Genomic DNA, 26,902 nt, shown 5'->3' with positions numbered 1-26,902 from the left:
TCTTTTCTTGCGCAAGTTCCTTTCAGAACAAGTATTAGCTAGCAAGAACACTGGCCTAGATTCTGAACATTAAGGAACTTGTAGAAAATGATCCCCCTTGAAACAAGATTAGGACCAGCATCCACCCATTTATCAGCTGATGGCATATAAGCAAGTTGATTTCCTTGCTGTGACTGGCTAAACTTTAAACCATGGCTGCAGTTCCCTACCTAACGCCATCAAAACTTTAAAAAATAATTGTGAAGGGCAAAAAAGGAACGACATCATAAGAGAGGCACAGCTCCCTTGGGGTTTCTTTCAAGATTTTTGCATGCTTTTAACCTGTGGATTTACATAACAGGGTGTTGCAGAATTCTGAAGATGCCTGACGGATGGCAGGAACCGGTTGGATCACTCCCATACAATGTCAGACACACACTGCTTGTAATGTACGATCTTTCCTCTGGCTGTCCACTGGGTATCTCATCTCCCCCACTTTGCCCCTGCTTTGCCACTAGCCCCTCGACATTGGCCTGCAGCAGTTCTTGGTGACAAAGAGAATCCCTGCAGAACAGCTGATAGGGAAGGGACATGCCCCACCAAACAGAAGATTATCATTTCAATGTAACATCAAAGGAAGCGGGAGAAAGGAACATTTGCCCTTCCTTTCCTTTCTTTCTGTCTCTGTTCACCCCAGTTAAGTGGTTGATGGCAGAATTGCTGCCAAAGGATGTCAGCTCCTGACAAGGCTGAGAACAGAACAGAAAGATGCTATTTGCATGGAGAGCAGCTTCCCCCCTTTGATCACAGCTGCATGCTGCACCTGCTTAAAAAGGCATCAGCTACATAGGCTACATGTCCTCCCTGTAGTCAAAACAGGAGGAAACAGCGAATAAGTGCTGACTGAAAAGAGACGACATGAATCACTGACCCCCTTCTGCAAGCTAGCAGCAAACTGCCTCCTGCACTGAAACTTCAGAGGAATCAAAGCAGGAACCCGAAGGGAGCGAAGAGGCTTTCCTACATCTCCTCTCTACCTATGGCAAGGTGCATCATTTGGACACAGCCTCAAGGAATAGAGACTGTGGCAAGACGGAACAAACAGGGAGGGAGGGAGACCATCAAAAGGAAGCGTGATTGAACAGCCAGGAAGGGAGTTTGAATCCCCCATTTAACACGGCTGTGAAAAGAGAAAAATAAGCATATTTCTAGCATCCTCTACTCCCAACTGTTGCTTCTTCCAGTCCTCAGGATGAGTCTATTGCTCCTCCAGGTTTCTACACTGAATCACACAGTTTCTTACACATAATAGCTAATATGGCCTTAGTGCAGTTGCTGTTTTACAGAAATATGGCAAAAAAGTGGAGGTGGGTACCAGCTATCTGTGTTAGAGACATCATGATTCAGGAAAGTAAATGAAATTTAAAAAGGAAAGTGCGAAGGCTGAAATACAAACATAAAAATACATAAAAGGTTTACTGAAAGTGAAGACACATTTACCTATGGTATGGTGGCTGAAGTTGTGCGTTGGGCCTTCAGCAGACTTCCAGATAAATATGGAAAGTACATATTCAGCTACGTTAGCATGAATTGCACTGGCAGACTTTGTTCTTCCAGGCCCAATTCAAGGTGCTCATTTGAAAGGAATTTATAGCCAGGAACCAACATAACTTAGAACAAATTGCAGATCCCTTTATGAATCCTGGCAGCAGTTAAGATTGCTCTGATTACCCTTATTATGTGAAGCAAACTCAGGAGGAAGATCTGGAATGTCTCTTACTAAGGTCAAATTAGTCCTTCCCTTACGACCTTCTAAAAGGCTGCAAGACCTTCATATGCTAACTTGTAGCAACCAAATTGTTGGGAGATGAAACTATACTGAGTAGGTCAGCAGCAGGCTGATTTCTTGGTTAGTGAATCTGTTTTGCTGCAATGTCTTCACTGTTTTAAACTACAGTTTTAGATTTGATTGCATTTAGTTTCAATTGGCTCAAGTCTGAAAAAGGCAGCAGAGATGTTTTAAATAAATACATTCACTCTTCTCAAAAACAAAACACTAATTCATTGTTTCTGGAGATGGTGGAAGAATACCAGAATTGCAATAAGGCCATTGGGTCCAATCCTATCCTCAGCAGAGGACTTCAAGTTAAACCATCTCTAATGAATGGCTGCTCAGCTGTATTATGAACATCCCCAATATGGGTGAGCCCATGACCTCCCTAGGTACTTGGTTCCATTGTTAAACTGCTCAAGCAACAGATGTTCAACAGTAACTTGGGCCCATTATTCCATGTCCTGTGCGCTGGTATGAATGATAAGAAATCCTGACTCTCCTCTCAGTGGCATCCTTCCAAGTACTTGAGTGCTGTCAAATATCTCCTCCTCATATATTTTCTTTTCTCAAGGCAAAGCATGTCCAATTATTTCAATTTCTCCTCATAGGACTTCAGTTCCAGTCCCTAGGACATCCTTGTTGCCTTCTCCTGGAGCTTTTTCAGCTTACCTGTATCTTCCTTGAACTGTGGTGCCCAGAACTGGGTGCAGAACTCAAATGAGGCTTAACCAGGGCTGATCAGAGGGGATCTAGTACTTCATGCAATTTAGAAGTGGTATTTCTATTAAAGCAGCTCAAAATAGTATCTGCCTTTTTTGAAGCCACGTTGTTGATTCATAATCAGCTTCAGAACTAGAGCAATTCTAGATCCTTCTCATTTGTAGTCTTGTGCAGCCAAGTACTTGACATTTGTCCTCTTCAATTTGATTTTGTTGAGTTTAGCCTACTCCTCCAACCTACCAAGATCACTTTAAATTTTGTTTGTCTTCCACAGTATTAGCTATCCCACCCAGTCTGTGTTATCTGCAAATTTGACAAGCATTTCCTGCACTTCCTTATCGAAATCATTATTAAAATGTTGAACACTGGGCCTGGAACTGAACCCTGCCATATCCACCTGTAACTTCCACCCAGATCTAGAAGGTGGCATTGATAAGCACTCTTTGGCTGATTCTCTAGACAACTGTGGAGTCACCTGAAGTTTTCCATCTAGCTCGCTTTTCACTAGTTTGCCAGTTAGGATATCATGGGGCACCTTGCCAAAAGCTTGGCTGAAGTCAACATATATTCTGTCCACAGCATTCCCACAGTCCACCAGGGAAGTTACCTGATCAAAACTTAAGATCAGATAAGTATGGCACAATCTGCTCTTGACAAATACATTTTGGCTTCTACTAATCACTGTATTGTTTTCAAGGTGATTACAGGTTGCCTGCTTTATAATCCTCTCCAGAACATTCCCAGGGACTGATATCAGACTGGCTGGTCTTTAGTCCTCAGGTTCTTTTTTCACTTTCTGAAAATAGGAACTACATTAGCCCTCCTGTAGTCATCTGGCACATCACCCATCCTCCATGATTTCTCAAAGATAATAAACAGTGGTTCTGAGAATTCTCCCACCAGTTCCCTTATTACTCCAAGATGTGGTTCACTGGGACTTGGAGATTTGTTCAAAGTAATCAGGTGTTCCTCGACCATTTGCCTATCAGTCTCAAGCAGCAATCCTGCCCCTTCAGTTTGTATTTAGCCTTTGCTGGGCAGGCAGGATCATAGATGCTTCTTTGGAAGAAGACTGAGCCAAAGCTGGAATTGAACACTTCCGCCTTTTCTCATCTCTTATTTTACTGTTTTAATCCACACTGAATTACCCTTTTTTCTTGTTTTTTACTATACACGTATCTGAAGAAGGCTTGTTCCTTTTAGCATCCTTTGTTAAATTCTTATTATCAGCTCTAACTTTCCTGACACCATTCCCAGGATTCTGTGCTACCTGTCCATAATTATTATTTTTTGGTAGCCTGGCCTTCCTTTCACTTCCTATACATATGCTTTTTTGTTTTTTATCACTTTATGTGAAACCACATGACTTCTACTGTTGTCTTCTACTCCTTTTTCTTGTTGAAATTGATTGCAATTGCACCTTTAGAATTTCCTTTGTTAAGAATTCCCACCTATTTTGAACTCCTTTTCTTGTGAGAATTGTTTGCTATGGGAGTTTACTTATCATTGTTTCGAGTTTATGGCTTTCCTAACACCCAGGATATGTTTGGATATACTTGGCTTTTGTTTCTTTAGAATCAAGACTTCTAGTATGAAATTGTCACATTTCCCCAGAGTTTCTGTAAACTGCCCCTTTATCCAGAGGGTCATCCCTGTTGGTTAGAATCAAGTCAAGGATAGGGACAGTCGAACTTCTATTTCCTTCCTCCACTTTCTGTAGGAGGAAGTTATCAGTGCACAAATCAGGAATTTCTTGGAGGAGCCATGCTTGACTGAATTTATCTCCCTACAGGCATCAGGGAAATGGAAGTCCCAGATTACTACTACATTATGCCTCCTTGAAACACTGGCAATTTGCTTTTCAAGATTTTCATCCTGCTATACTTCCTCTGTTCTAAGAATTCTCCATCTTCTTCTATTCCTTTGAGTGGGGACACTTGCTACTCTAGTACTCTCACTTTTTCTTCCCAGAGGGCAACCAGCTTGCATTGTTCCACATGTAGACCATGTTGATCTTAGGCAAAAAAATAAAATAATAATTAAAAATTACACAGACCTTTCTAGATAGATTTTCCATCTACAGTCTCTACTCCCTTTATAAAGTCTGTGCTGCAAGAAAAAAAATTGCTAGGGACCTCCCCTGCTGAACTCTGCTGAAAAACTTCTGTTAGCTCTCCCTGTTTGCTCACTCTTTCACTCACTCACTGAGACAGAAAGAAAAGGAAAAAAGAGGAATCCAGAGACATTCCATATATGGACAAAATATGGGTAATCCTCCTCTATCCATATTCACCCCATAGTGAGCCAGTGTGATGTAGTGGTAAGAATGCTGAACTGGGGATCTGAGGGCTCTGGGTTCGAGTCCCTGCTCAGCCATGGAGCTCACAAGGTGGCTTTGGTCCAGTCACAGACTCTCAGCCCAACATACCTCACAGGACTGTTACTGTGAAGATAAAACAGAGAGAAGGCTTCCATGCAAAAGGAAGAATTGCAGGGTATACATATAATGTAATCATAATCATAATAGAATTATGTGATGACTAAAACCAGATTGATTTCTGAAAGCTCTAGATACAGAGTCCCATGGAAACAGATACCCAACATATTCAATCCCTACTGCTCTTTACCATGGTCTGTCCACTCTGTCACCTTCATGATTGAGGGTGTAGAGACTCAAAAGAGAACACAAGGCAAAAGTGAGCTGCCTTAGCCACTAAGACTGGCATAGTGAAGTTGGCTTTGGGAATTACTAGTCTGAGGCTCAATGGAGTGAAGTGTTTCTAAACAGCTAACCAAATAGCTAGATTAAGGGGCTGGGAACTGGCACCTGAGGAGAAGCCAAACCACCTCTGTTTATATACTATAAGTAAGCCCTTCTCCTATCCAGTGTGACTATGGCTGGAGCTTGGCTACTATCTAAATCAGGACTTTGCAGGGACAGGAGTACGTCTCCAGTGAAGCATTCCACTGAAAAATGGCCTAATTCAGAGGTAGTCTTCTTCTGATGATTAGCTGCTCAGGAGAGATCAGGGTATAGGTATCACCATAAGGGACTAGTTCCCAGAAATATCAGGCCAGGCATTTTGGAGACAGAGTGACACACTAAATAGACTTTGGACTCGTACAGCAAAGAGATCTTGTTTTCAGCTCCACCCATCATTAACACCCCCCTCCATTTTATCAACTCTGCTTTCAAAACTGCATATCTAGTATTAATTATGAAAGGTATTTCAGCCCATGGTTCCCTACTCTAAAATCCAAGTTAGCTGAGCCATGTCCGAGAAAGCAACTGCAACAGGGTGGGCAGGCTTTTGTTAGAATACCTGTTTGAGCACAAGGGGACAACCTTTCTGCACTGATTTAAAGTTTGTCCTCCATCTCAGAATGCATTGGGTGAATTATTTGTTCTTTATGTATAGAGGCCATTTCCTTCCAGAAGCAAGTAAAAAGACTTTCAGCAGAAACACAGGAAGGAAATGGAAGTTAAATATATGTTGAAATATATACAGAAGCAAAGCAGTGGAGGACTTCAGATATTTCTCTGGATATCTTGCAGAACAGAGCCACTGCTGAAAAGATGATCTGAGGTAATTTTTGATCTCTAAACATACTTTTGCAAGCAAGCGCGCTGACAAAATCTCATATTTCTTTCAGATGCCACCTACCAGCAGCCTTGAACTGACACAGCTACTTATTAGACTGTTGGTGACAAATGTCACGGTTGTTCTCCACATCAAATGTGTAAAATATAGAGGTATCACTGGCATGTGTCAATCAGGTTTCCAAGACATGTCAACACACACACACACACGCACACACACATGATTTCAAGCATTTACTGCACAAATACAGGCAAACTATTGATGCTGTCATGCAATCATGAGGTGCATAACTACCCTATTCCTGTGGGGAGTAATTGGTCCTCACAACTATACGCAACAGGTCCAAGGTCATTGACCAAATGAAAAGGGGGATTTGAATGCAGTTTTGCCAGTGCAGAAGAGAGGAAGATAACAAGATAACCTAGACCATGCATCCTCAAACTACGGCCCGGGGGCTGAATCCAGCCCGCCATGCCCATTTAGACCTGCCACGTGCTCCTGCTGCCACCCGCCTCACCCCGCACATGGGGAGGCAGCAGTTTGCTCACTCGGAGAAAACGATCTCCAAGCCAGCACGCCGCTGCCTTGTGCGCCTGCCTTGCGGCGCATGCCTGCCCCCTGCCTCGCCTCAGTGTGCGCGCCCACACGCACTGCCCCGCCCCTGCCCGCGCGCACCACCGGCACCACAGTTCCGCCCAGCATTGGCACCTTTCAACTGGCCCCCTGGTTAAAAAGTTTGAGGACCCCTGACCTAGACTAATATTACCAGTTCTTAAGTAACAAGCTATAGCAAGAGGTAAAGATATCTAGAAAATTATAAATAAAATTTAAAATGCAATAATGTGTAGTATAAAACGGCATGAGTATCACTAAGTGTGGCACAGTGGTTAGTGTCTTAGACTGAGATTCAGGAGAGCTGGATTCCAGCCATGAAACCCACAGGATGATTTTGCACCAGTCCCAGCCTATCTCACAGGGTTGTTGTGAAGATGTAATGGTGAGACGGACAATCATGTAAGGAACCTTGGATCCCTTGCAAGAGGAAGAATGGTGGGATATAAATTTATGAATAATAATAACACACACATTTTATTGCATCAGAAAATAGCTAATGAAGAGGATGGCATAGAATACACTAGTAAAGAATTCAATAAATTCCAAAAAATTACCCTAAAAATGCAACTTCTGCATGCAAGATGCCTTCTGATCCTTGTTAAGTTTCCCAGTCCTATCAGACCCCAGCTGCCTCCAGTTGCCAATCAATGCTATGCCACTTGCAACTATGCCTTTCAGGAGGATATCTACATAACACACTGTAATTGTTAAAACCCATACCAAATAATAAGGCAAAAAGACCAATACAACCCAGATTCTGATTTGAACCACCCTCAAGGGGTTGAGTTGCTTTCAAGGGGCAATTCATCAAAAAGAAATACATTTGGGAGTTCTTTTATCTTCATCAGCCTGGATAAAAATGCCATGCAGTACTGGTTCTGCGTGCCCAGCCACCCCACCTGCATGGCAATCCAGCTTTGCAATGGAGGGAAGCTTCAAAAGCAGTTTATAATATGGCCTGAGGGTCTGTTTGGGGAGTTCTCCTCCCCCACACTGTGATAATGAGCTATTTTCAGCTCCGGTGGCCATTTCTGCCTCTTTAATTGTTTACATTTTGTGTAGAACTACCCCTTGGCTGCTCAGCATTTTTTTTATATTAGTACCATTAGTGCAAATGTGTTGCTCACCAATAGAACTAAAAATTAAGAACAAAATACCCAAACAGAGACTGGGAACACTGGCTGTCAAGACAGCTTCTGTGATCTCTCTTTCCTATGCAACCCCCTCCCAAAAAAAACCAAAGAGGCCAACATGTGCTGCAAAGACCATGGTGCTGTACTGGGAAGTAAATACCAGCCGTCCTCAAGTGCTCCTTGGGCATTTGTGGTATGCCTGGCACTAGCAGTTCAGTGGATTAGCTTGGGAAGAGTGGCAAGGGCTAGCTTTACTTGAGATGGGATTTTGATGACACATGAGCCCACCATAGTAAGAAGCAACCCTACAGCCCATGGGTTCTCATTATGGGTAGTTAAAAGCGCCCACCAATGCTTGGTAATCCACGCTGGTTTTGCATGGCTCAACCACCAGTCATTGATTTTTATCACTGGTTGGTTAGCTGGTTGTCATGTCATGCAAACCCAGTTTGTGAGTCAGGAGTTGAGCCACCTGGCCAGAAGTATGGTCCAGAGACAGAGCAAGATGTGAAAGAAAAAGTCAAGGCAGAGGAAGAGGAGTCATGATGGATGCAGTCATGAGCCAGTGAATAAACTAGGACAGTCTTGTAAGACAAGAGTGAGTTGGAAGGAGGGATGGGCAGTGGCTATAACCTACCAGAGAGAGGACAAGGGAGCTGAAGGAACAGAAGAAGTGTTTGGAAAGAAAAAGGGCTGAGTGTTGGAGGAAAAGCACCCATTGCTCCTGCCACATCCCCAGGGATACCACCTGGAGAAAAACGGGGAAGGCACAGGAGGGAGTGAACTTACTGAGGGGGTGACATATAAACCTACCAGACACATGGGGACCCATTTGTTCACCCCCATCCTAGTTCTATTCACAACCACCCTATGAGGTAGATAAGAACTGAAAAATACAGCTGGCCTCAGGCCAACATTTGAACTGGTTCTCTCTGATTTAAGACTGATTGTCAACCACAACACAGCAGCTGCCTTATATAGTCCTGGATAAAATGAAGCCCATCACAAAAGCCCAGAAAATGCAGCTGCCTAACCTATATACACTGCAATTCTAACAAGACAGATGGCAGTTGAACAGACACATCCTCCTAAGAACAACTCCAAGGAAGATAAAACAGTAACAATGATTTCTATCAGTTAGGGGATTTAAAACTACCCTAACCATGGCCAAAGGCCACTCATGTACAGAATAAAAGGACAAGCTTAACACAGCGTGTCTGCTCCGAGGTATAAGCAGATGTGCTGTTATGTTCTAAAAGCGCTGCCAGCTACAGCAACGCTGTGTGTGTAAGCTGTGCTAAGAGGGAATTACAATAATTGAGCCTTTGGGTCACGAAGGGCTGAGCTGCCATTGCAAAGTCATCACTGGATAAGCTAAAGCTTTCATGGATTGCGCTATATCCCAAACACGTTTGTCACTCAAGGACAGACCGGCACTCTCGGGCTGCTGCGAAACTGACAAGCACCTGCAAGGACCCACTATCAACACAAATCACTTCTGGTCCTCAGTGTGGATGTTTTCCACTTTGACCATAAATGGCAGATTCTAACTCTATGTTAATGGCTGCAAGTATCAGAGCCAATATATGACCATTATTCTATATGAAATCGCCCATACCGAGGGCTACGCAACTGCTGGTATGATTGTAGCAATCAAAAGGATTTATTTAGTCCACAGACCTTTACACATATTAGTATATAACAAAGGCTGTGTAATGTTCTACACATGAAAGCTAGATTTTAAATCTAGCCGCTAAGAAAGAGAAGCGGTCAAAAGGACATGGCCTGATTTTATGGTCTATTCAACTATTGTCTCTCTGCAATCCATAGTATACAAGAGAGAGCCAGCTCTGGGAATGCAGAGTTCCTCCCCCTCTGTCAAGATCAAACTCCCCTCTCCCTTTCCTTGTTTGCCTCGATTATATTTTAGCATCACATGAACCCCTGGGCAGGGTTGATGCTAATCAGGTTTCCTCTGATTTCAAAATGTATCACTAAATCATGGCTAAAGCACTGCAATGGCATGAGAGCAAGGACACTTTCGCAGGCTGGCTCCTGATGAATGAGTACCAAATGTTACACCTGCATCAGATTTATTAACCAGCTTTTCTTGAAAGGTACAAGGAATTCCATGGAAGTCCACTTAAGATTCCATTGTTAACAGGACTGGAGTTGGTATAATATGTTGGGAAGAGGTCAATTTGAAAGGACTAGTCTTGTACACTCCCAAGAAGAATGCACCTGGCCTGGTTTGAACAACCATATTAAGAACATAAGAAAAGCCATGCTGGATCAGACCAAAGGGCCATTTAGTCTAGTACTCCAAACACATGGTGACAAACCAGAATCGCTCAAGCAGGATAGATAAGGGACCTCTGCCTACCCTAGCTCCTCAGCAACTGGTATGGGTAGCTATGTCACTTCTGCTAAAGGAGGTGTCACATAGTCAGCAAGCTTGGTAGCCACTGATAGCTTCATCGCCCATGAATCTGTTCAATCCATTTTTAAAAGCATCCAGACTGGGAGCCATCACTACATCCCATGGCAGCACCACTTCCACAGAAACATAGAATAGTAGAGTTGGAAGGGACCAGAGGGTCATCGGATCCAGCCTCTGCTCAGTGCAGAACTCCAAGTTAAATCATCTCTCTCAGATGGCTGTCCAATTCCATCTTTAATGCCTCTAGTGTAGGAGAGCCCACAACCTCCCTGAATAATCGGAAAGTCTTTCTATAATTCAACCATACATTGTGTGAGAATCAGAATCCTGATTCACTCATTATGCTAAGCTGCAGTGAGTTGCCACCGTAAGTAGCTGCAGTGGCTTGTTGCAATACAGAAACCAGATGCAGCCTTATTTTGGCAAATAACACCTGCCCCCCCTCAAAAAAAAAAAAAAAGAATCTTTGGGTTGTAGCTAGGTTGTTTAGGGTGGGTTTTTGTAACACCTGAACCTGACAGAGTTGCTTCACAAGTGGGTTGCTTCAAAGAGTAAGAGGGCCTCCCAGCAAGATGGGGGGAGGGAGGGGTCTTGTAGCAATCTCCTGGGCAATCCCCCTACGGACATCTTCTTTCAATGACATCTTGAAATGGCACCATCCATTTACTCTGCACTTTGATCACCTCCTTAGACAGCAATATTTTTTTTGCCCCCACCTTTGGGAAGATTTGGGCAAAGTTAACATTATTTCCCCACCACCACTTTTGGTGACTTTTCTGTGAATTAATGGGGGAGGGCTGTCCCTTTCAATATTATTTGTACAAATTTGCCTTAGTTTTTAACAAAACATTCAGGGAGATTTACACAAATTCATTAAAGTAGCTACAGTAGCGTGATTATTATGCTTTATCAGATTTGTGCCATTTATTTATTTCTCCTCAAACATGGTTTTTAAAGTTACATTTACACCAATACCACATAGGATTAAAAAAGTTACATATGTGAAACTCTCTTCAAATGTTAAAAAAATGCATGTATTTCCCCAAAGATTAAAGTAAAATCTGTGCAAATCTCCCTGAAAGTGAAAAAAATCTACTAAAAATTCTCTACTCCCCACTAAGGGCCATGTGCTAAATGCTGGATGCCTATAGCAGGCAGCAGGACTAAGGGGGAAACAAGCCTTTGCAAACTGCAGTCATTTGATGGGAGTAATATAGATTAGCAAGCAAACAACCCAGCTTATTTCAGGATGGCTTATCACAGAGAATCAGCCCAGAGGCAAAGAAACTGGTATACTTTCACCACAACAGCCCTGATAGTCCTCTTGACTCAAAGAAATCAAAAAGCTGCCTTCGGTTCCCATATCACAACCCTTTGCAACTTAACTGCAAAATATATCTGCCCTGTTTCATGGATTTTCCTACAATGATCCACAGTCATGCCATAGGCCCAACATGTAAGCAATGAGAAGGTAGTCAGAAGGTAGCTTTTTTTAAAACAGTAGTACATAAGGAGACAACAGGATTCTCCTTATCTATGACAGGCTTCCAGCATTCTCTAAATACCATTTAAAAATACTCCTTAAATATCTGATTCCCTCCCCCATCAAATCATGACAAATTTATTTTAATTTTACTGTAAAAATGAAAGTAGTACCACAGTGACAGCAGGGAATGTTATAAGCTTGCCTAGCAGGAAGATCAAGTGAAGAGGCAACATGCTGTATGACCTCAGGGGTTAAAGATGCAATTTTCCATCTGGTCGCATCTGGCTTTTCAACATAAAATGTTGACAACACCTGCCGAGACTCTTGTAAGAGCTGCCTCCAGTGCTCTCTATGTATCCGCTGCAACCTGGGAGAGCCTATTACCAGCTTTCTCCATTTGTGTTTTGCAGATTTCTGCAATATGTCTCACCCATCCATAATTGCTGAACTGCATATAAACAGAAAGTTTTATGTGGAATGCATATAAGGGAGTAATTAAAACAATATTAGAAACCACTCTGCATGCGGTATTTGCTTTACAGTACAGCATATGCAAAATCTGATACTGCCAACTACTTTGTTAAAAGAACCTGGAGGTGGCGGCTTTGGGGTGGAAAAATGAAGCCTTGCAGGTCCTTTTAGACTAACAGTCCTTTTTCAGGGGGATTATTTTATTCACCTTGTATTTTACCACAGCAAACAAATCCCCACATAACTGAATGGGGTGATGGTTAACACTGCTCTCTGGGGCAAAGAAGAGGTGCTCCTCCAACCCCGTACTTCTGCATTCTTTCCACGAGACGGTCACAATGTTGCACTTTTGGAGCTTCCAAGATGCCTTGCAAGCTATGTCAAAAAGCAGTACCTGGGACAGTAAAAAGCACATTTCATCCCTGCAAACTAAATAGCTGAAACAAACACTTGTCAGTGACCCATTATTAGAAAATAACTGGAAATTGTACAATAAGTACATTCTTTGTATAAAATATAGAAAGTTTCATCCCCTATATCAGTGGTACATAATTCCTCAGAGTTCCCTTAAAATGCTTATGGGTATTTGAAATATAGTTTACTTAATGCAAATTTATTACAGCATTGAAGAAAATGTCCTATATCACAAGTTTATTATTTATTTATTTATTTATTAAAACATTTTATGCCTTGGGGCGGCTCACATCACTAAGTTAAAATAATTATAATATAAATTAAGATTATTAAAATTATTAAGATGGGTCCACAAGTTATACGTTTTCTAACAGGATTTAGGCTTACAATTTTTAGGCAACATAGTACAAGAGTACTAACCAATCTGAAAGACAGGATACACATGGTCCTGTACGTGTTACACTACTCACCCAGACAGAAACGTTAAAAGGGAAAAATGGGCTATAGAATTCTACATGCTTAACTAGAACTGGAAGTAGGAACTTTTTTACTTTGTTATTTCTGCTTTTGGCTGTGTAATGAATAGATAGTTTTTACAAGTTAGTTAGACTTGCTGCAGTGAAAACTACCATTTTCAAGAACCTGCATTTAGCCATTTTGAATGCTGGCAAACAAATGATTGCTTGGGGGAATGCAGGGAGGAGTGTAGAGTCCCTTTGGGAAAACCAGGTTGCTTAGCTGCCTTGAAAGCTTCCATTAAAATGTGGAATAAAACCCATCAGTTTCTGAAAAGATTTGATGAACAAGTCTTTAGAAACAGACAGCATAATACAGTGAGTCTTGGAAAACAATTATATTTACTCAGCTCCTTAAGTTTCATATGCTAGTACCATCCACCGAAGGGAATGTGGCTGTAGCCGGCTCCTGCTCAAGCTAGGAGGCCAGGTAGAGTAAGGCCACCAGACTGAGCTGAGCATCATCACTCACCAGCCAGGAAAAGGGGAGGGGAAGGATCAGGCCCAGTAGAAGCCATCTCCAAACAGTGCTTGCTCGCTCTCGTGCGCTCTCTCTCTCTCTCTCTCTCTCACACACACACACACACACACACACACACACACTTACCTCTCAGCCACAGATCTAAACCAACTGTAATCCCTTCTGGAAAATACAGCCCCTCGATATTTCAATTGGAGTCGAAAAACAAGACTTTATGAAGGCAAAAAGCCAGGACACCTTACAATTCAAGCTTTTATAAAAAAAATTCCTAACCTAGGATTTCTTTGGAAAGCTCCAGGAAAGAGATCCAATAACCTCTGTGGCTTCTTATAATGGTTCCTTAATAAATTAGTCTTACAGGCTCCAACCCAAAGAGCTCATTGGCAAGCTATTCTTTTTGTTTTCTTTCCAGAAGCAGTCATTCTCCCCTGAAAGTAGCTATAGATGTCAGTATGGCATTATATAATACATAAAGGGAAGGTAGATTAGAAAAGAAAGAGAGAGGGGGGCATGATTGTAAGAGAAAGAAAGAAATATTGGAGGATTAAACTCCCTTTGAAGTATTCAATGAGAAGCTAAAGAGGGGGATTCCTAAGGGGTCCTCCAGGCACCATGTTGCCATTCTCAGGAATGACTGGACAGGACAGACACTAATTTTTCAGTCCATGTCCTGCCCTTTGATACATGGGTTTGTCAGGGGGCATTGAGTCTGGTATTTTCATGAAGAACGTGCATTCACTTGATGTAGGAGTTCCCTGTGGATGTAGGAGTTACCAGCAGAAGTCATCTCTCCAAAAAAAGAGCTCCATCAATTGCATATCCATGCTGAGGGTGGTCTATGATTTAGAGGACCAAATGGATGGGGTAGGTAGGGTTCCTGTACCTTTACCTCAGTAGCATTAATCTTCCAAAGGTAACAAAACCTATTGGCACCTCACAAACTATTCCATTACAGCTTGAAATTTCATATGCACTGGAAATAGTTTTGGGTTGTATTTCACCTTTTGTCATAGATATATAGAGGGGAACTCTTTAAAACTGAAGAGAAAAAGATGAAGTAGTTCCATCAAGACTCATTAATTTAACAGTGAATGTCCTGGAGACTGTTTGTGCAAGGGAGTGCTAGAAGGACGGTACGGCAGTCCCGGTTGCCTGAATAAGCCAGGAGATGCTGCATGGGCCTCAAGAGCTGCCTGGGTGAGTGACATGTCAGTTCCTCTTCTCAAGCCAAGAACCAAAAGACAGTGTCTCTTGCTCTGTATTTTAGTACACAGAGGCTCTAACCCCACCTTCCTGCAAGTTGTAAGGGGTGAACCTGCTTCAGCAAAGAAATGATGAGGAAAGGATGCTTCATGGTAATTATCTCTGGTGCTCTTCCTAACAAGCTTAAGGCCATAAGGCTTGGCTCCAAAACATTACTCTAGCTTGTGGTTACTGAGAAAGTTACTACACTACTTGTTGAACTTTAATTAGCCCTTCACCATTCTTCTAGCAGAAGGCTACAGGATCAAAATAGAAGCACGTTCCAAAAGCAGAGGTACAAACCATGAGTCTGCTCAAATCACCACAGAGAAATTCTAAATCAGAAACAGACAACAAACACATAAAATGTAGCCAAATCCAGGTATGCCACAGTTTTTACAGAACAATGCTCAATTCACATAATACTATGCAAGACAGTTAACTGCAGTCTGAAGCTCACAAAAACTACATTCAGGGGTCTATTCAAACCAGAGGGAAACCATGTATTAAAAATGAAGGGGAAAAAGAGAAAAGAAGAAAATAGCAGATGTTGCTTTCCTTACCCTGTCTTAACAAGCTGTGTCTGCCAAGATGCCCTCTTCTGTATTACGAAGACCATCTTCCTTTGCATATGGTCACAGAAGTGGAGGCCCTTAACAGCAGGCAGCTATGAGTCTATTACAGATGCTGTTAACAATATGATGCAATATGTTTTAGCAGAAATATTAGCAACAGGAGATTTTCAAGTTGCCCATCTCTCAAACTTCTTTAATGTGATGCAACAATTGTACCATGTCTTTTTAAAGTAAAATAGCTTAATTCCCCTCTTTCTAGAGAAAATAAGTTCTGCTTTACTGGTACACAGCATACAATCTTGCACTGAATGTGTTAATAGATGGTCTATGTTTTTCCTAGATTTTATGTTCACTGACAATAGAAGCAAAGCTGTTCTACTATTTTTGGTGGAAAACCTATTTTACAAAAATGTTAGCTTCATTCATGCTGATTTCTCCAGTCTGCTTATTCAGTCATCCATTATATTTGTCCATGTGCAGACATGGTGCCTTCAGAAATTGAATATAAATTAGGACTACAGTCTACACAAGCAATAGACAGAATGATGATACTAGTAGATCTGACTCCTGATTGTTTAACAGCAGCAACAAATTGACTCCCATTCTATGGCTGAAGTTAAGGAAGTTTAGAGTAACCAGGAGTGGATTTTTGTCTGAAAGAAGAGATTGCTTCATTCAGGTATGCTACTTACACCAGATTCCTGGGCTGAGAATTATTTAATTCTAAATATGCATCCTTTGCACAAGGAGTTGGATCTTAAGGGTGGTTGATGGTGGCATTCTAGGGAAAAATGAAGTCGATTCCTCAAGCCTGAAGTCCACCAACCCTGTTCTGCACCTACCCTTTATGTATTAGCCTAATACCAAGCAGGGATTTCTTTGTATTCCTGAGAGTGAAAACAAACAGCTGTCACCATAACACATACACAGAGGTTTGGTTCAGACAATTAATACTGTAGCTTAATAAACAAAGATATAAGCCTTTGGGCACACATGCAGCTACTTTGTTCCTCCATTTGTGCAAACTGAAAAGCAAATAAGGAAGCATCCAATCAACCAAGGTTTCCCATTTCATCTAAACCAGGAAAAAGTGGTTACCAACTTCAGAACACGCCGAAATGGTTAACCAACTTAGGACACAATCCTATCAATTGTGCCCTAGATATTATGAGCATCCAGGGCAAAGAAGCAGCCTCTGCAGAGGCAACAACCAGTTTCTGCCATCCACCCGAGCAAGCTGGGAGAGTGAAGGAAGGAGGCTGGAGCACTGCCCTCTCTCCCTCTCCCTGACCTCAGAGAACAGCCAGTGTGATTTTTCCATGCCAGCTGCAAGGGGAAGGGAGGGGGTCCAATCATGGTCCCCACCACCAAGATCAAAGTATTGCTGCAGACCTCACATTTGCAATCCAGTGTATCCTATGGCATCCTACACACTGTCAAGGTAGCCACAAGATCTCTCTCTTAAATGGATTTAATAGCCTGATGTTGCTAATGACACTCCCCAGCTCAGATGAAACAAGAAGATATCGTAGAACATTTCTGCATGAATATCTGCTGTATAACTCCAGGTGTTGTTATAAAACAAAATCTGGGAAACATGCGAACAGGTTTTGCAACACACAAAAATGCGGAGTTAGTGTTATACAGCACTTTAAGTTTGACATGGAAACAACCTTTTTTCAAACAGTATAATATACCCACAACATTTTTTGAACGTAAAATTTTGTTTTGCTTATTCATATCCTGTATAAGCAACTCCACAGCAGTGGAAAACTATTTGCATGGCAGTCCCATTTATCCACATTTCCAGTAGATGAATGTTTAAGTATTGCTAGGGCTTTTAACATTGCATAATCTGTCTACAATACATACAAAATGTCCCAAATAATCTGGCATGTAGGATGCAAATGAAATTGATTTCGGCTCAAACTACTCAAGGAAAAAGATTCAAATTCTCATAGATGCAGAACTATTTCAAATCCTACAAACATCAACCCAATCACCACAGCTAAACCATGTCATGGTGACTGTTCACACAGCCATAAGTATCAGACATTATTTGCCTAATTTCTTACCCAGGCATAGCTTGTCATGTCACCTGAATCCAGGTGGCATGGCTTCTACATAAGGGAAACGACCTCACATATCCCTACAATAGACCACATCTGGGTGGATAATTAGAGAAATGACACCCAGCATGCAGTATCTACAAAAGATCCCAGGTTCAAACAACAGACTTGGTCCCTTTTCACATGGACACATATGTATGCCTACCCTCAATTCGAGCCTACCAAAAAGCTTCTGCTATTGGGTGGTATAGAAATGTAATAAATAAAATAGAAATACATCTGTGAAAGTGTTGGAGAAACTCTGGCCCAGTTCAGCAACTTCCTGAGGAACATGGGCTCCATGTGGCCCACTGAAGCATCACCAAGACGCTGCTGTCTTCTGAAACTCTTCTGTTGCAAGGGTTTGGGACAAAGAAGCCAGCCATTTTAAAACCACTTTCCCATGTGCTTAAAGAGATAGCTCCCTAAGGTTTCCCTTGCCTCCCACCTTTCTCAACAGGAAAAGCAATGGACGAGAGAAATCTTGGAGAAGCCTGTTCCATTGGGAGTGCTTTGAAGCAGGACACTACAGCTCCAATTTTCAGCTTTTCCTGAGGCAGAGGAAAGAGGGAGCTGCATTTCACTATACTGAAAAGTAGAGTCCCTTTCTCATGGTGAAGCAGAGAAGCTAAGTGATCGAGACATAAAGAAAAGGAACGATCCCTTTGTCCATGGACTGGTCACTTGTCTCCTGGGCTGCATGGTGAGGAAGGAAGGCCTTTTCTCACCACATCACAAAAGCCAAATGTGACTGGGGTGAGTATGAGAGTGGGACAGAGTATGTGTGTGTGGCTGTCTGTCACTCACACAGCTCCCTGCCCCTCTCACTCACACTTTCCTCACCTTGAGGAAATACACACTCCACAGAAAAAAGCTTCCCCAGCCCTACTGTGCCCAGTTATGCTACCTAGTGCCAACTCACATTTTTCCGTCTGATCTTGAAACTCTTTCCTTCCAAGTATGTAAGCAAAACAGATTCAGCCTACAGATCAAGTGCCTTCATGACATCTGTGTACAGCTTTATGGGAGGAATCTGCTTTATCAGATTATACAGTTCTTTTATACAAAATCTGAACAACTGCTCATATAGCTCCTCAGCTGAGTAAGTGCAACGCACAATGATTTTGAAGTTTTACTTTAATGTAGTCAGTTGTTTCTCTCATCTCAAAATATTCCACATTCTCACAAGACATGTAAACTTTTTAAGGTAATGCTTGAGGTGTCTGCAGAATCAAAGTTAATAAAAATGCACTTTGAATTCTGTGTAAATGACAGGGACTAGTTTCTTCAGTTCCTACTTTTGCCTTTCAAGAACACAATGAGTGGATAGTGCAGGAAGGAATGGGTTGATAAAAATTTCTGTGTAAGAGCTTAGATGGATGTTTGCAGTATCTGCACTAATTTTTCTACGAGATTATCAGATCAGGTATTCCAAAATGATTTTATCAAGTGAACTACAGATTTAAAACTTACTTGGCTTTTTGAATCCAAATGCAGTAATCTGTGATGTAGAGGTCATTAAGAATATACGCAGGATCATTCTCACGAAAAATCTTGTGAATATCTAACAGGCACTTCAAAACTGCACTTTTACCTGTAAGAGACAGAGAATGCAATCACATTAAAATTTCTGTCTTCCTGTAAATTTTCTACTTGAAAATGTAGATGGGAACTGAGTAGACCATGTTATTAAAAGCATATTGTTAGTTGCCAGCTCAAATCCCCAATGCCATTATTGTTTCTCCATTTTCAAGCAAGTTTTATATCAATGGGAGATGAAAATCAGATAAATTTGCCAGCATGGTGACTCTCCAGGTGTGTCAAAATTCATGAACGAGGGAGCTCTAGTATTTGAACGTAAGTGGCAATATTTAGCCAGGTACTGAAATGATGATTCTCCTCTCCTGTCCTGTTCTCAGCTTAAGGCTCCACTGAACTGTTCAGTTTATAGCATACAGGCGGAAATTCCTCCTCCCCATTTTGAAAATAACCACATGACATTTTCTGGTGAAAACAACACAACAGTCTTATTGCTGTTGCCTCACTCAGACTGCGGTAAAGAGAATTCTCTAAGGAACCATGAGAAGAACCTCTTCTAAGTATCAAGTTATCATCTTCACCTATCCCAATCTGAAGTACCATCCAACTAAGAGAATACCCAAGAAAAATGTGTAAAGACAGCAGTGAAATACTAGCAATGACTTTGGAGCTGCAACCAAAGCAGCCCATGCAAACATCCTGAATTCTTTTCATATTCACAACACAGGGATCTGGAACAAGGGCTGCAGTACTCACTGCTTTAACATCTAAAAAGTTAAAGTCATATTTGTTTTAAAAATGGTTTCTTTTATTAAAGCTTCATCCACAGTTTTTTTCCAAAAGTAGCTAAATTTAAAATGAAAATTCTGAAAATTGAAATTTTGACCCTTTTATGAATAAATTGCTTTTGTCTGAAGAACAACTATAAAGAAAACATCTTTCTCAGTCAATATACAGCATGCTATGTACTGATATTATGGTCCGATACTGGTGCCAGTGACTAGAAAATCACCAGAAGTGCCATCTACAGTCCCATCTGAATCACCTTTGCTCCAAATGTTATGCTAATTTATCATTTGCCTAAATTAAGCTGCTTCCTCTACCTCTTGGCATCCCAGTATTTCCAAGGGTTTACATTGCATAGCAACTACCTGGTCTCTGCAATTGTCTTAGGAGTCAGTTTTCCAATGATATATTAATGTGCTATAGAGTCCTAGCCCCCAAGTAATATGCAATTTATTCAACAACATGGTAAAGAATTACAAGGATTTCTCTGTGCTGGATTCTGACTGCTAGATGCAAACTTGCCCCTTCAAATATTATATCTAGCAATCAGAGTACTGACTACTGTTATACCACAGGTGGGCACAAAATAGTTCTGGTTCTATCATGTAGCCTGAAGTGCCTGATCCTGCCTAATCTTGGAAGCTAAGCAGCGTCAGGCCTGGGCAGAAGTGGGATGGGTGACTTGAGTGTATGATTCTATGATTATTGCTGTCAACTGCCTAGAGAGCTTTGGCTATGGGCAGTATAAAAAAATGTAATAATAATAATAATAATAATAATAATATCAGGAGAACAGTGTTTTGCGGTTGACTAGTAAGAATTCCTGATTCCCCATTGTTTAGTAACAGCAACAACAAAATGACTTTTATACCCTCCCTAATTTAAATGATTGGTTTTTCCTTCACTACTGAAATGAGAAATATCGATTAAACCAAGAGTGTGTGTGTGTGGGGGGGGGGGAATGTGCAATGAAATAATTCCTGGGCTCTGAATTGTATAATTCTAAATGTGTGTCTCATTTGCACCAGGATCTCCAGGTTCTAGTAATGAACCAGTTAGATCCTGAAAGCCTGAACTATTCTCAGCCCTGATGCAGACCATGATGGGGTCTGAATGAACACAAAGGGGGAAATAAGCTACGGTGCCCCCCAACACACACACCAGCCCTTGGTTATGCAGACAGGTATGTAACAATGTCCAGTTTTCTGCAGAAGCCTAGCACTATCTTAAGAATATGAGGGGTTACTTTGGAGGGAGAGATATAAAAATGTCTGTTTTCAGATTTCTCTAGCATGCCTTGAACTATATATCCACCAAATTTTAGGGGTCTAGATCATTAGGAAGCATATAAACACATTTCCCCTTAGCCATGATGGTTCCTCTCCTAATATGTGGTATACTTTCTAGCTGAACTTCTATTATTGTGGTTTCAAGCAGACTTCAAGCATTTTGGAAAGCTTTTACCTTCAACCCTTCCAGCTTCCTTTTAAATTACCCATCTTTTTAAGAGCTATACTTTTAAAGTCAAACTTTTCTTCACTTCCTTAGCAACTTCCCACTAACATACATTTTGGATTTGATTGCACTGTGGTCTGAATTCTCAAATTGCTTCAACAGGATTTGTGGCTTGCACCAAAACCTGGGCACCAATTAGGATTAAACTCAGGTGTCACTTGCCCTCTGGATGGTATCATGACCTTTCTCACATGAGGGCTCATATAGGGGGGGAAACCAGTTTCTAAAAAGATGTTAAAGGCTTTAGAAGATAAAACACCAACATTCTAATCCCCCCTCCAAACCAACTGACAGCCAGTATAATCATTGCAAAACTGACTGAAGGTGTTTCTAATTTCAAATTTTATCACATGTAGTCTCGGGGTGTGTTCATTTTCTCAAATGTGAATAACACAGGGATACAACCCCTCAACCCCCACCAAGGAACCTATAACATCTATTTTGGGGGATATTGCCTCAATTCTCTCCTCCTCCTAAGCAGGCTCACCAGGTTTTTGGGGTGTACTAGGAAGCCCCAACTGTCCCCTTGGTTCTGCAAGTTACCCCATGTGACAGCATCTTGAGATGTGGCAAGCCCTGAGGGGAATTCCAGCGGTGGTGGGACAAGGCTTGTTATTTAAAAGGACCAGCCTGCCTCCCAACTTGGGTGTTTCCTCAAATTTTGAATAGTGCCTCCTGCTACCAGGTGGGAGGAGGAAAGCTCTTCCCAGTTGTCTCCAAGTACTACCTTGGCTCTTTAGAGTGCCTGGGAAAGATGGTCACCTTCTAACCCTTTGGCTAAAGTGCCAAGCCTTCCTGTCACTCTTGCCAACCAGCTTATTTTTTTAACATGACCATGGCTTGTTATGTTATGGATGTGAACAACACAATAAGCCATGGTGGGTTTATTAAACCCTACTACAGACTGTGGCACCCCAGGCCCGAGGTGACTTATAAACCACCCTGCAGGAAGAGTGCTCAATTCAGACAACATGCTAAACCACCATGGCTTAACTTGTTTTTGTGAACCCAGTCTTAGCTTTGTTGACATTCTGATGCCCAATTCCAGGGCTACACATGAACTTTTGCAGTAACTTCGTATAAATATTAAACAGCCCTGGTAACAGCACCATGAAGCCTCAAATTATGCCGCATGACTCTCTCTTATGATCAACCCATTTTATGGTTAACCTTTGCCTCTTTTCGCAACAGTTCTCAAGGGAGCCAAGCTAGCATTGTGGAAGCCCTTAGTATTTAAAACAATAAACTCATTTTGAACTGTGCTTACCCCAACAGAACAAATTTATTAGAGTATATAAATCATGTTTCATTGGTATTAAGTAAATAAACTTAGTTGTCCTAATGATATGAGATAGGTAATGTATAACTGGATATTAGAAAATGTGTATATATATATATATATATATATATATATATATATATATACATACACACACACATACACCAAGAGAGCCGAAATTGTATGGAGACAAAAAGCTGGATATAGAAGGGAATTTTCCTTGTTTAAGTTTAGTGTTCCAGCTTAGCTATCTTGATATTAAGAGATTACACCATTTTCTATAATGTGACCATATGAGCCCAAGTACATTTGTCTGATAGCTGCTATTACAGGCAGAGTGCCATCTCAACTGCGATTGGTAGAAAAGTGAAATGAGCTTTTAAACCGAATGAAGGTCCAGTTCTAAATATATTTTTGAGGCATAAGACCACTGCACTGGAAAACTTCAATTCACCTTCCTACCACTGCTTGAAGTTTGCTTTTTTTGAGAAGATCTGTGGAACAGTAAAGCTACAATTCAAATGCCTTCTCATGAGATGTTCATGGGTCAGGGATAACACAGAGACATAACTCCATATGAACATATCAACACTTGAATTTAAAAAGCGGGTGACAGCTTTCAAAGATTCTGGGATTTGCATTCCTCAGTTACTCCATGCCCAAGTACAAGGGAGGAAAAGCAACATGTAAGCGACAAGGCAAAACGTCCAAATATTCAACTCCAAACTCCCCCTGCTGTCCAAGATGGTATGATTTTGAATATCTATCTGTAGGGAGCAAGACGCAACTAAATAGGCTACAAGTGTGCAGAAAAATATTTGTACTATGAAAGAAAAAAAGTGCGCACTCCTAACAGTTGTACTTTCAGAATGAAACTTAATGTAAAATGGGAAGAAGGAAGGCAGGAGGAGGGAATACATGCAAACTCTGCAAGTTGACAACTGAAGTTACGTATCAGCAAAGCAGCTGTTCATATGCAATGATGAAAAATCAAAGGTTGATTCATCTAACATTCAGCAACGCATTTCACAGGCATATACAACAGCCTTTTTTGTTGTTTGTTTTTACTATTCAAGTAAAATACTTTTTACTATTTACTATCAGCCGAAGCAGGCTGATCAGAGATTGCTATGTGATGTTCAAACTCAGATACTATAGCTTAATTGTGGGTTAAATCACAGTCTAACCACTAATTGTAGGTTATTAATTAAACAACAATTTGCTGCCAGTACATGCAATCCAGGTGAAATACTTTTTAAAATTGAATTACAGCTATTGTTTATCTTCTCTTCTGCATCTCAAAGTTAAGGCCTGGGTGGTGGGTGGGAATGGTGAAATTCAGTTAGCCTAAAAATGTCAAGCAAGAAAATCATTGTTTAAATCACAAAGGTTATTCTTGATTAAGAATGCTGCTTATGGTTAGGGTTGCTCAGAGATACGTCCAAACAGACGTCGGAAGCAACATTTACCAGAACCTGAGAAAATGTTACAGTAGCATTCAAAAAATGGTATTCTAAAACACATGGCCAATTTGTTTCCTGTTTTAGTCTTTTGTACAAGATTCTTTTCAACAATGAAGTTTGTTTATAGTCATCCTTCCATGGTGGAATTCAGGACAATGCAGACTGCGTTCCCAGGCCATCTCCCATCCAGGCACTGACAAGCCCCAGACCTGCCCAGCTTCAGCAGGGCTGCTGCATCCTGTGCCTTCATGCTGTGCCTTGAGACATCACGACTATTCCCAGTTGCTCCAGACACAGACCCCAATCCAAACAAGGACTGTCAAGGCTAAATCCTGTTCAAAGCAATGGAACACACACAGTTATAACTCACTGGAGCCAGATCTGGGACACAAGCACTACCTGAAACAACATGTCATGCTATGCATGCTGCTTTTAAAAATTCCTGGCTTGCATCTAACACAACTCAGATTTGTGCTCCCTGATCTGAATCAGAACTATGGTGCAGGGAAGGACTGATACTCTGAAGGGGAAAATGTGTCATAAAACACATAAAGACTGAGCTCAAGCAACAGAATGCACACTCAAGGGTTAAGTGTGCATTATTCTTATTCAAACCAGCTAACCATGAGAAATTACCCATAGTTCATAGAAACACAGAAGCAGAGTGAGTCAGATGGGGCCTTCTGGGCCACCTAAACTGACCCCTGGCTCCAGCTGGGTCCACTCATGACAAGCCAACCATGTGCAGGTCCAGCCTATCCCTAGCCTCACCGAGGGGGCCTCAACCACCTTCTGTGGAAGCCCATTCCATACCCTAGGGGTCCAGGAAGTACTTCCTGACATCCACCCTAGATCTTGGTTCCCTGAGCTTTGCTCCATTGGAACGCACCCTGCCCTCCGCTGCAGGGGGGAAAAGGTCATGACCCATCTCTGCGTGGCACTAACAACACACCATGAGTTCTCTTCATGGGTTGGTCATATTGGCTTGTTAGCATAGCTAAGTTTAGACAACGTGATGACCCACACGTCAACAATGCAGAGTTCAACAACCCATGCTCAATCCTTGAGTGCAGAATATACTGTTGTCTGAACACAATCAAATAATTATAAATGCTTTGTACATGTTTGTTCGCCATGGGCTGCCACTTCCACTGTACAAAACAAGCCTAGGGCTTCTGTGGCATCACATTTGTTCCAAGCACATGGCATGGTAGCGGGGAAAGACTGAAAAATAAGAGAGAAAGGGGAAAAGATACTAGATACGAGTCCAGAGACTTAGGTTGCCTTAAGTCTTTATTCCTCTCTGCCCCCACTATGAAGATGTTGTGAGTTTTCACAATACAGGGGTAAAGAGGGCAATAGCTGTTTTCCTTTCACTCTGGATCAGATGGCAGCCATAGCTGGTAGAAAGAGAACATTTAAATTATAATAAAGAGTGAGACATTTTAGGTCAAAATGTAATAGCCTCATAGAATATAGAACTTTATATCAGTTCATTTCAAGGAGTAAGACCTATCTTGGGGTGGTTTACCAGAACGCAAACTAAATAAAGCAACCTTCAAAGGTTACCTCTGTGCCAAATGTTCCACCTCTCCACAAAGAGTCTGAACCAACAGGAGAATCCTCAGGAAAGATACAGTGTGGCTGGTAGGTGATGGTTAATAACGTCTTTAAATCCTACATATTAAATATTGTTTATTCCACTGTAGCAAATAGCTGTAAGACTTCATTTCTGGTCATTGCAAGTAAGTATATCAAGGTAGCAAACACCCTCAAAATAAATGAGATTTACTAGTCCTAAGTAAATGTGTTTAGGACTAGTACCGAAACGCAGGGAAGATAGGCAGTAAACCCCGAGAAACAACAGCATTCACCGCTCCTACTTTTACCCCAAGCAGGTAAACGTAACGGTAGATGAACATCAAACTGAATACTTTCTTCCCCCAGAGGCTAGCAACATATTTTATCTGCAGAGCTCACAGGAGAACAACAGCAACATTTACAATCACATCTGAGCTACTTGTGATTAATCTATTTTTATACCACCACTCACAGTTTACTAATTATGTCAAGAGCTATTTTAATATTTTATGTACTTCTAACTCACTAATCCAATTGTTATCAAATGTAACTCAGTTTGTATATGCTACATTTTTAAATTAAATCTAACAAGACATAAAGAAGAAAGCGCCAACATTTCAATGTCCTTCGGATCAAAGGACATACAGTCCAAACACATAAACATATTTTGTTCATAAGACAAAAGCCTGTGATGGAGGCATGCATATGTTTAGAGAACTAGGTTTATTTGTCGAGTTTCCCTAGCAACAAAACTACTTACGCTGCAAGTTTAAATAGCAGTTTAAAGAGCCACCACAAGAGCTATTACTGGTTTTAACACCAAATTTTGCCACCCAGCCAGAATATTACAGGATATTATCTACTATCAGCAAGCTAAAATGCTCCTCATAAGATACCTAATCCATATATTATTATTCTAACTAGTACATTGAATTTATATCCTGCCTTTTTTCCTCTTGTGAAGAACCCAAGGTGGCTTACATGGCTCCATTTTTTCCTCAAACAACAACCCTGTGAGGTAGGTTAGGCTGAAAGGGAGTGGCTGGCCTAAAGTCACCCAGTGATCTGCATGGCCAAGTGGGAATCAGAACTGGATCTCCCAGGTCCCCAGTCCAACATTCTAA

The 26,902-nt window shown here is 41.4% G+C and overlaps 1 protein-coding gene across 4 annotated transcripts in view; it reads right to left on the bottom strand.

Annotated features, from left to right (window-relative positions):
• The window catches only part of SHQ1 (SHQ1, H/ACA ribonucleoprotein assembly factor), a 101,554-nt gene that overhangs the window by 29,685 nt on the left and 44,967 nt on the right, over positions 1-26,902 (bottom strand). For 3 of the 4 annotated variants that reach the window (XM_044451766.1, XM_044451767.1, XM_044451768.1), the window contains exon 11: positions 19,089-19,209. In XM_044451766.1, the coding sequence (XP_044307701.1) occupies positions 19,089-19,209 (121 nt within the window). Of the gene's footprint in view, positions 1-15,495; positions 15,620-19,088; positions 19,210-26,902 lie in introns of all 4 variants that reach the window. The other variant, XR_006416749.1, reaches the window with a different exon arrangement.

This window comes from Varanus komodoensis, unplaced genomic scaffold, assembly GCF_004798865.1.
Source record: "Varanus komodoensis strain SLA01 unplaced genomic scaffold, ASM479886v1 scaffold6_4, whole genome shotgun sequence".
NCBI classification, from domain to species: domain Eukaryota; kingdom Metazoa; phylum Chordata; class Lepidosauria; order Squamata; family Varanidae; genus Varanus; species Varanus komodoensis.
The sequence above is the reverse complement of the archived record's forward strand: the minus strand, read 5'-3'. Positions and strand labels throughout refer to the sequence as shown.